Genomic DNA, 11,047 nt, shown 5'->3' with positions numbered 1-11,047 from the left:
AAGATATTTCGATATATTTTTATTAAAATGGTTTCAGTTTCAAATATATTTTCTGTTTACAGTACGAAAATTTAGGACCAATAATATGAAAGGATTGAACATAATGAAAATTGGTCTTTTTTAATCTTACTTCACAGTAGGTTAATTAATTTTGTGTTTAGCACGATGAAAAATAGTCATTTTTTGTTAAATAGAATGTCTAAAGTCTTATGAGTAAAATAAATAAAGATCGAAAGTTTAATTGAAATTAATCCGCTAAAACAATTCTTAAAAATATATAAATTAACTACAAATTCAGTGCACACATATGTAAGTGAGGGCGCGATCAGTATTTTTCTGCGATACGAGTCCAAAATGTCAGACATCGATAAATGGATGGAACTTGCAAAAGAGTGCAAGTATCTTCCTGAAAATGACCTTAAGGTAAATAATATGTGAAAGATATTAATAATAATACTACCAATTATGTTATATTTTGTTAACATATATAACAAGACCTTAAACATACACTCATAGGTTACTTGAATCTCCTATATGTCTCTTAACAATAAAATTAATTTTGTTCAGAAACTTTGTGACATGGTATGTGACATATTATTAGAGGAATCTAATATTCAACCAGTATCTACTCCGGTAACAGTATGTGGAGATATTCACGGCCAGGTAAACTTTACAGTTTTATTCTAACCTCAACATGATATCGATATCTTCAGAGATAACGATAACTATTTCAACGATAAAGGTATGATTCTTTTATATAAATCGGTTTTTATGATTGTTTATTTTCTTTTAGTTTTACGATCTAGAAGAATTATTTCGTAATGGAGGCGCTGTGCCAGAAACAAATTATATATTTATGGGAGATTTTGTAGATAGAGGGTATTATAGCGTAGAAACATTTACTCGCCTACTTACACTTAAAGCTAAATGGTCTGATAGAATAACATTACTTCGAGGAAATCACGAATCCAGACAAATCACTCATGTCTATGGTTTTTATGGTTAGTATATATTATGTTATAAAAATGTGATGTATTTATTGTAATATAACATCTAAAAGATTATTTGATAGTAACTCATTACTCTGCATGTTTGATAATTATGATAATTAGATCTATTATATTCTATGCAGATGAATGTCAAAACAAATATGGCAATGCGAATGCATGGAAATACTGTTGTAAGGTGTTCGACTTACTTGCAGTTGCTGCCGTTAGTATTTGTAAATAATAAATAAATTTAATATTGTGTTATGATGTTTAATAAAAACGTGGATATTTTTATTTAGTTAATTGATGAACAAGTACTTTGTGTACATGGTGGATTGTCTCCAGCCATTAAGACATTAGATCAAATTAGAACGATTGAAAGAAATCAAGAAATTCCGCATAAAGGTATTTTTACTGTTTTTTAATATGTTACGTTATATTATACTTGAATACATTTCGATTTCTGTTTTAGGTGCTTTTTGTGATTTGGTTTGGTCCGATCCAGAAGATGTTGAATCATGGACTATTAGTCCACGTGGAGCAGGTTGGTTATTTGGAAGTAAAGTAACATATGAATTTATGGAAATCAACGATCTTAAACTTATTTGTAGAGCTCATCAATTGGTTCATGAAGGTATATATTGTTACACAAATTATACGTATTTATTTATGCGTAAAATGCACACAAAAGAATTTTATGATTATATTTCATATATTTCTGTCTTATTTACAGGTTATAGGTACATGTTTAATGATAAGCTTGTAACAGTATGGTCAGCTCCAAATTATTGTTATCGTTGTGGTAACGTAGCTAGTATTTTACAGTTTACAACTGTCGATCAAAGAAACCCAGTGCTATTTCAGGCAGTGCCTGATTCTGAAAGAGTAATTCCACCTTTAACTATTACACCATACTTTTTGTGATCTAATCTAGTGTTCCATTTGTTTGGATGCAGAAAGGTGGTATCTGCGTCTAGACGTTACGGAATTACATGACTGTTTCTTCATGTTGACGGATACAGGCTGATACTTTGACGGAGCATCAAATTTTGAAGTATTATTTAGAATTTTAATTAAAAAAATTTTGTTTATGTTTTTATACTTAAATGTTATTTGGAGAACAGGATTGTCGTGTGATTACTTATTCAAGGAATGATTTTACACAGTTTTTAGGAAATTTATCCATTTTTGTATATTAAGAAATTAACTTTTATATATAATTGCGCCTGCCATTGCATCAGCCTGATTCTCCTAGTTTGAAAAATGTTTCGCATTGAAATGTGAACACTATGGTCTAGACGCTTTTGCTGTCTACTGTGGACATTCTAGAGCATTCGTATCTCAGAGCAGTATTGTGAATGTACCGTTCTAAAGGCTAAGAGCTTTAAAATAAGTTATGAACACAAACAACAGCAGGTTCAGTAATGTATGAATGAATAAATGAGAAACCATTTAAACATTCCGAAGTGGGAGAGTCTCTGAGTATAGTGAATGCTTCATTGATATTATGATCGTTGTGCGTAGAATTCAGGTTTATTAAAGCGTGAGCATATATACTACTGTTAAGGTCTTCCTGAGTATGTAATTGATCTGTTTCTGATTTAGACATTGTGTACGCTGTGTGCAATTCTTTTTATTCTAGATGCGCAATCAGTGTTCTTAGCAACATAAAGTCGGCTGTTCTGCCGAGGTACAAATAGTATGTAGCAGTAGCCAAAGATTTCCTGCCCAGGTAAGGAAATTGAGTAGAAAAATTGTATTATATAATAGAAGTTTTCTTATTATTTTTATGCACATGACAATTTTATATTTCATTCTCTTTTTTCCTTTTACGGGATCAAAATACTATTTGAAAAATATCTTAAAAAGTACTGAAATTTTTTCATAATATCGGCCTTTTTAACTATGTTCTACTTTTATGTGTACAGAGCAATAGTTTGAATATTATTATATTCTCAGAATCTTTGTACAGTTTTCACATTATATGCCAAATCGCTGTCGTACTGAATAATTATAATAGCTAGACTGTCATAAGTTTATTAATGTAGGGAGCAACTTTTAAGAACCAAGACCCTTAGCAATGTGCCTCTAAATTAATAAGCGTTTGTGTAATATAATGATACGATATTGATACATAATCAATGGAACGCACCGGCCATTGCGTATCATAAGCCTGAATTCTGACCATCGATTTACTAGCTCATGATATTCCCTAACCGATCACAGACCCGACAATTATGGCATTGGCATTGGCACTGGTTGTCAAGTTGAAACTACTCTATTTTGAGTTTTGTGATATAGTTCAAGCGAGGCATGTGAAAATTGCATCGATGTTTGTAACGATTTTCCATGTCAGATCGTTTGAAAATGTTTTGAAGACTTGTTATTTCAAAAAAAAAATGAAAAAAAAAATAAAAATAGTCAACTTTTGAACAGTGCCTTCAGAACTATAACACGACGGTCTACTAGAAGTAAATACTTTCTACTGACGGATAATCATAGACGAACTAGGACGGATCATATAAATAACAGAGAGCTTAACAAAGGCGTGTGTAAGGAATTCTCTTCACTTTTTTATATTCCAGAAAATATCATTAACAATTACTTTATCATATTTCGATCTTTATTATTATCTCGTGAGATATTTCGGCGTCCAATTCGATGATTGCTTTACACGATACTTTTTACATTTTACAATATTATCGATAAAAAATACGATTTATATATATATATATATAATATATCCAGATTGTTACAATATGCAATTATACGATTTTACATTAATCACTGCTTTGTATTTACATTATTGATATTATATTAGATAGATCATTACACAAGGCAAGACACGGAGTTTACGTTACAAACTCGATCTGTCGGTTTTGCAGCCTCTATTATTATCGTAAAACGGTGGTGATGCGTGAGAATGCCTACGTAGTACGGGGATATCCTAGGAATCATAAAAGTATTAGCTTCTGTGTCTATTTAGGTATTCACAGCAGTCACCTTTGAAATGCCTCTGTCTGTGATCGCTTTAATCTTATCGAAGTGTCCAAGCGCTTGCGGCGATTTACATCGGTAAGCTCACAGGAATAAAGACAATGACATTAAATAATGAGACTACTTTAGCTTAATAAACGTTTTGTGCAGGAGCTTGAACACTGCGCATAATTCTTAAAGATCTCACAGGTAGACAACATTTTAACGATCATGTACCTTGAAAGTATAGATTTTGTTATGTTAATGTAATGAAACGTCTGTAATAAAAATGCGCAAAAATTGCAACTGACATTATCAATAATACTCCCGTTATTATTGTGATAAGTAAAGTACAAATATATACATATAACACGCATACACATATACGTATACATACATATATATACCGTGAAATGATAAAGGGAGAAACTATCGTATGTAGGTATGGGTATAGAATAATAAAGATATCACCAAATTTGTTCATCTTTAATTAGTTTATTTACTTGTAATAATATTATTTTCATCGTATATATAATAATTCTATTTATTCCTTACTATTTATATATAATAATATAGTGTATTTATGTTCATTATGTATAATATATTATCTACATTTATATAATCCCTATGAAAGGCATCTCCAAACAGACTTCAGATTTACTTTTTTTTTTTAAAATATCTTATTTATTCATAAAAATACAGGGGGTTTACGCGTCACCTGTGAAGTCTAGCCTGTTTTGCCCAGAACCGATAGCTTCCGATTTATTGGTCGGATGAACATCATTATATTATATCTTACAATACTTAATCCTTGCGGTAACAATGAATTTATTCTTATGATTATCAACTTCATCTATATACACATCTTTATGAAAACAAATGTGATAATTTTTTTGCCCGACTATAAATCTGCAAGCGCGTCCGTGTTATACTTCTCGTTGTACTTCGTCGTATTTCGTGTATAATCGCATGATTAATAATCATCATTTATCATTTGTTACTCAGTAAAATGATAACAGATTGAACGAATTTTAGAGCTCATTGCACGAAGGACGCAATGTAGTAAAAAAATGCAACGAATAAGCTAAGTTGGTATTTAATGAAATTGTTTGCTAACGGTAAAAAATAAAATATGTAAATTTTTGTATTAAACTTATTATACAAACATATTCTCTTTTACATCGACTAGAGTATTTAATTAAGTATTTGATTTTGACAAAAGATTATATGTAGATTTTCAGTCTGTTTAATTATGCATTATTCTTTAAGTATTTGCTTTTAAAAAGAAAAATTCCAACTACACATAAATTCTATATTTGAGACAATAAGTAAAGTTCTTACCAAATTGTTAAATTGCATATTATAATAAAATGTCGATGTGCAACTATTTTGAACAATTCGTGCAAAAAATTGTAAAATGTAATGTGCATATAAAATACAAGAAATGCGTGAATGATATTTGAATCATTCCTAATAAAATAATATTCATTAAAAAAATACATTCATGCGCGATATAAAGCTCGAAATCGTTATCAAATCAGGTGTAAAAATTCGAAAAATGCTAGATGGAGCAATTTCGCGAATGTTTACGTTCATCAACGAGAAATTGTATTTCGCGCGCGAAAGTTGGTAAAAAAATGATTAGCAGCAGTATAGCATCCGGTTCCTGGCAAAGCAGCAATTCACACGGTGCCCAAATCTCAGTTACAAAAGGAATAGTCGAAGGTAAACGAGATGATAAAAATGTACTTCCTAAACGTAGGTAGAAATTGGTAACTTTGACTCACTCATTGAAAAAGTATTTCCTCTTGCCAGTCTGGCATTCGTGTTTTCTTTTTGCCCGTCGTTTTTGGGTTAACGTTTGCATTTCGCGCTTCTTTGCTTATACCGTGACAAGCAGCATACTTCAGTGTTAACCAATCCGTTCGAAGTAATGGTGCAGGTTTGAAAGTTTCGTCGTTTTAACAAGAAAATAACAAACTGACATTTTTAGGAGATCCAGAGATCAGTAAATTGAGGGCCAAGGGAAATATTTCGGTGAATGAAATATATAAGAACGTCTTAATCTGACAATATAAATATGAACGTTGTTTCAATATCACATCAATGCTTAACGATTTTGATGCCGTGGTTTGTAGCTCAAATGTACATTGTACATAGGCAAATTGTATCAGATGTTATATATATTTCCTCATACATATATATAACAATATATATATAATGTAATTATCATATATATATATTACATTATATATATATGGGACAATATATGTAACATCTGAAAGAATTTGCCTATGACGATAATATATCGTAATATATATATTTATATATATATATTAGGGCGATGAATTATGATGATAATATATATTAATAATATATATATATATATATATATATATATATATATTAGCGTCATGATTCATCGCCCCAAAAGAAATACAAGTTTTTATTACCATCCCGACATTTGTGAACAGAGCATAGACAACTCGGCAAAACTCGGTGTCGCATACATATCCTGCATAGCATAATTTTAATCAGGCTCAATCGTACGGCTGGCACAGGATTAGAAACGCTGTTGCACCGCTTGACACTATATAAGAGCAGGTATAACACGGAATTATACAAAGAGACAGGACTAGTACTTTCAACGTAGTTATTATTAAACCTTTCGTACAATATGTACAAAGTTAAACCCACAAACGAGAGGCATATGTATTTTTTATATTTTTAAATTTCATCTTTTTTTCTTTTACTTTTGCTCAATAGACTCTCACTCGCACTTAAATATTAAAGGTTGGGCATGATAATACTCGCGGGTAGTATAATGCCCTAAGTCTTGCTGATCCAACGTATAGCTCTCCCGTAAGCAGCTGCTGTACTCCCAGACATCGGTGCACATTTCTTTTTATACAATATACATATTTATATTTATATTTATATTCATATTTATATTTATATTTATAATTTATATTTATATTTATATTTATATACTTATATTTATATTTATATACTTATATTTATATTTATATACTTATATATAATGTAATATAATAGACAGTCCAACTCGGTGCTTTTTTCTCTTAACGCGGCGTTCTTTTTTCCTCGCCGTTCTTTAACATCTGTTTCGATGCTGTATGTACATGCTAACAATAAATAGGAGGCGACAAGAAAAGAGTTCTCCGCGGGAAGTACATTATCTTTACTAGCTAACGGGAATAAAAAAAGGAAACAGAATTGGTTGATGGGCAGGGTTATAGGAACATAAGGGTGAACAGTCGCGGTTTGGTGGATCAACTCGAGGGAACGGGCAGGGAAGAGGAAGGAACGAGGAGCGTAAAAAATGTCTACGAAGGTAGGAGACAAAAGAAAGAGAGCAAAAGGAACAAATGTATCGGTCTAAATGCTAACACGATTGCTTCCTTTCTTCGTATTGCACTATACTAAACGGTAACTTCAAAGTAAATTTTCGCGTGTAAACGTGAGGAAATTACGAGCGATTTATGTTTTCGAAGAAAAAGTAAAAGAAAAAAGAAATACGCGTTAGCCAATATCATGTCAAATATTCTCTTAACGTAATTTAGCGAGCTTGTTTTCTTTTTCTCTTCGTTCTTCTATCTTGCTTGTTTTTTTTCTTTCTATTACTCGCGGTTGCGACCTTATCGACCGTCCAATTGAACACAGAACAAGTGTACGATGATGTCCGGGGAATACAGGAACCGTTACCCCCAGTTCCTTAACCGCAAATAATATACATTGTTTACCGTATGAAGTATCCCATCATTAGTTAAGTCTTATAGTATGGACAAGTATCCCTAGGCTAGTAGGCCCAAGGTCTGTGTGTATAGTTCTCGTGTTGATTTTTTTTTTCGTACATGCGCTCGCGATCACGAGTCCGGCGAAATTGTCTCAAGATGTGGAAAAGGCATCAAGGTTGACGAAAGTAGAGAAAGTTCCCCGCGAAAGCTTCGGTGGAATTTGCTTTGAGCAGAATATTCGCTTTGTAATTTGTAGTGTAGGAAAATAAGAGGAAGAGAAAATTAAGGATCAGGGAATGAAGATAAATGCAACACGACCGAAGGCATCCAAAGACACGACAACGGACCTTCGGGATCAAAGAAAGGGGAATTCGATTTCATCGTACTCGTGATCGTGCGCGTAGCGGTAATTAGCGCGTGTTTACAATAACTTCTATGGAGGCAAGATGAAACAATCACGTTGTGATAGAACATGCGCTAATTAATCATTACATGCGTATACAAGGAGCATTATTCATCATTTTTTCTTTTTCTTTTCCAAGACACGAACAAGACGTTTCGACTGGCGTCAGCCACCGGTTTGTTTCCTACCGTTATTTCCATTTTCTACAACTGGTTTTGCTATCTTAAATAATTGAGCCAATCTGAAGAACCAGGTATTTCTGAGTCACAAGGAAACCGAATATCACACGTGTCCGCGACACATAAATATGTATTATACATATATATATGCATATGTATATCTACATTTGCCAAAGTGGGGAACAATTTTCCATAAATCCGATAAAAGCTCACGCGAGAAGAAAAAGGTATACTCGAACTTTTATTACTCTATTACCTTTTTTTGTTTGCTACGAATATAAGCTTCCTCGTAATAAAGAAATACCAAGTCTTTTGCTAGTCACATTTTCCATTCGTTTATGCATTTTACCTTCTCTTTTTCTCCTTTTTCTTTCTTGTATATAATACTATGAAATTATCGCAGTCATTTTAACGAGGAATTATAAAAAACAATCTTTTGTCACGAATCAATGGGGAACGCTTGGTAACAAGAAACGAAGCGCGCGCGCTCACGCGCACAGGTTCGAACGATCAGATCCTTGCAAGGATTTTCAATAGAAAAAATATCACTTCGATATACGGCAGGCTACGAATTCATTAGAACTATATAAAAAACGTTTAAAAAGTTTGTCTTACGTATCGAAAATCAGTATCAGTTCGAAGAACATCCGTTACAAAAATTTTGCAAAATATTTGCAAGTCATCGAATCGAACTTTATTTAAAAGTCGTCGAGAATCTCGCGGAAGCGTCTCGTTTGTGAGAAGAATTTCGTCTACGCGACACTTCCCTCTTTTCGTAAGCTCTAGAATCGCGTGATCTCGTGATCCGAGAAAAGTGGAGGATCGGATCGTTCGAAGGACGAGTCAAAAATCGACCGGTGAATGATGCACGATATTACACGCGTAAAGATTTACGTCGATGACGATAAAATGTAAATTAACAAAACTGTGAATATATATATGTATATATGTATATATAATATAGTCTTCTGTGTTGCGCGCTTGGACCATGATTCGGAGCGGTGAATGACGACAAGAACGACAATAACAACGAGGACGATTTACGAGTCAATAAGTCTGTAGTCTAGAGTCTAGCCAGATTTCCATCCAAATGTGTTCAACGTCGGGAATATTTTCCTTCGTATAATTGAAGGGTACCATTGAGTAGACGTCAAATTGGTCGCTGCATCACTTTATGCAAATAACATCAGTTTTTCTGTTTTTCGATTCAACAGTTACGAAAAAATCGTCATCGTTTTTACAAACATCCATTCAGCCAGTCCTTCTAGTAATGACGACGGCCGTGTTTCCTGTATCTTCTCTTAATTAGAATGATAATTGAAATATCACACTTACGTCTGCAACGTCGTTTAGTTTAAGGGTAGGATCACATGGATACATAGACGAGAGTATTTAAGTATTTATAGGCGTTTAGAGTTATTTTGTTATCGAGAATGCGTACTCGTTTGGCTGTGATATTGTAATTATTATGCTCGCGTGTAAAGATACATAGATACGCGGCGATCGATTCGTTCACTGATCGATTGTTTTGCGTTTGTGCTGTTGCTGGTGACTTGTCGTCGATTATCATCATCACCATTATCATCGTCATCATCATCATCGTTATTGTTATGATCACCATTATCATCAACATCGGTCGATTGATCTTTCGGTTGTTTTAATGGTAGTCTGCTATTTAGTTTGATAGTGGTGGAGAGTAATAGTAACAGTAGCAGTAGTAGTAGCAGCAATAGTAGTAGGTGGTAGTAGGTGGCCTACAGTGAGCGTACGTAACGAGAGTTTTATTATCGATCGGATTATGCAACGTGAACACACAATGACGTAGTTGCGCGGTACTGCGTACAGAAATATATTATTATAGTCTTTCAGTTTCGATAAAAAAGTTCAGTTCCCTCCTCGATTGATTTCCCATCTCGAGGTGGCGCGCTTCCTCACTCTCCCTCTCTTTCTCTCCCGCTCTTTCGCTCTCTTTCGAACTCATTTTATTCTTTCATTAATTTGCTTTTTTATTTCTTATCTAAAACACTCTCTCTCTCTCCTCCTCCGTATCCTTTGCGTCTCTTTTTTTTCAAATCTTCTCGTTTTTCTGTAGTTTTTGTTCTTTCTTGTTTTTTTCCTTCTAACGCTTTTGTCTGTTTTATCACGCTTTTCGCAGGTTCCTCGTTCTCTTCTCGACTTTCTTCGTTTTGTACAACGCAACGAACACACAGATTTATATTATTTATATTATTTATATATATACTTTTTTTTATATAATTATTATACACACGCAAACAAAGCCTTTCCCTTTTCCCTTTTCCTATAAGTCTCTCCCGTTTGCTTTTGTTTGTTTGTTCGATTCTATTTTCATATATATACATATATACATACAATATAATCTTTCGCGTGTATATATATGTATATATTTATATGTATAGTATGTATATAGGTATTCAGCTTCGTTTATCGTCAGTTTGTTTTTTATTTACTATCTTTGAATTGTTGAGTTCAATAGGAAAGGAACGTAGAACATTTTACTCTCAAGTAGAAGAGCTGCCGCTGATTGTACCTGGAATGCAGGAAGAAAACAGGATCGACTTAGATTGTAGGTACTGTTTTAACTCGTCTCTCACGAAAACATTTATAAATACGGTCGTACTATCATGGATACTCTATTGCTTGAATCTTTCTCTACCATCGATCATAAAAATTGTGCATATTTTCATATTTCTATTTATTTACTTCTTTTATCTACTTTATTCTATT

The 11,047-nt window shown here is 33.0% G+C and overlaps 2 protein-coding genes across 9 annotated transcripts in view; one reads left to right on the top strand and one right to left on the bottom strand.

The window, feature by feature from the left end:
* Positions 1 to 225: 225 nt before the first annotated feature.
* Positions 226 to 4,275, top strand: LOC117210663 (serine/threonine-protein phosphatase 6 catalytic subunit). Its single transcript, XM_033453881.1, has 7 exons — positions 226 to 423; positions 568 to 663; positions 794 to 1,001; positions 1,133 to 1,212; positions 1,289 to 1,394; positions 1,462 to 1,623; positions 1,723 to 4,275. The coding sequence occupies exons 1-7, from the start codon at positions 355 to 357 to the stop codon at positions 1,911 to 1,913; spliced, it is 912 nt and encodes a 303-aa protein (XP_033309772.1). The 5' UTR covers positions 226 to 354; the 3' UTR covers positions 1,914 to 4,275.
* Positions 4,276 to 6,987: 2,712 nt separating this feature from the next.
* The window catches only part of LOC117210664 (hormone receptor 4-like), a 148,403-nt gene continuing 144,343 nt past the window's right edge, over positions 6,988 to 11,047 (bottom strand). For 7 of the 8 annotated variants that reach the window (XM_033453887.1, XM_033453889.1, XM_033453886.1 and 4 more), the window contains one exon: positions 6,988 to 10,850. In XM_033453887.1, the coding sequence (XP_033309778.1) occupies positions 10,770 to 10,850 (81 nt within the window). In that variant the 3' untranslated portion in view covers positions 6,988 to 10,769. The remainder of the gene's footprint in view (positions 10,851 to 11,047) is intronic. The other variant, XR_004488138.1, reaches the window with a different exon arrangement.

Source organism: Bombus bifarius, unplaced genomic scaffold (assembly GCF_011952205.1).
Source record: "Bombus bifarius isolate JDL3187 unplaced genomic scaffold, Bbif_JDL3187 scf7180000008208, whole genome shotgun sequence".
NCBI classification, from domain to species: domain Eukaryota; kingdom Metazoa; phylum Arthropoda; class Insecta; order Hymenoptera; family Apidae; genus Bombus; species Bombus bifarius.
Note: the sequence above shows the minus strand (reverse complement) of the source record. Positions and strands in the feature narration are given on the sequence as shown.

What these genes read in the sequence shown, in the direction of transcription:
- LOC117210663 (XM_033453881.1), top strand. Translation starts at nt 355, where the DNA reads ATGTCAGACATCGATAAATGGATGGAACTTGCAAAAGAGTGCAAGTAT. An exon ending in TCATGTCTATGGTTTTTATG is followed by an intron (nt 1,002 to 1,132) that starts GTTAGTATATAT and finishes TATTCTATGCAG; the next exon opens with ATGAATGTCAAAACAAATAT. An exon ending in TCATCAATTGGTTCATGAAG is followed by an intron (nt 1,624 to 1,722) that starts GTATATATTGTT and finishes TCTTATTTACAG; the next exon opens with GTTATAGGTACATGTTTAAT.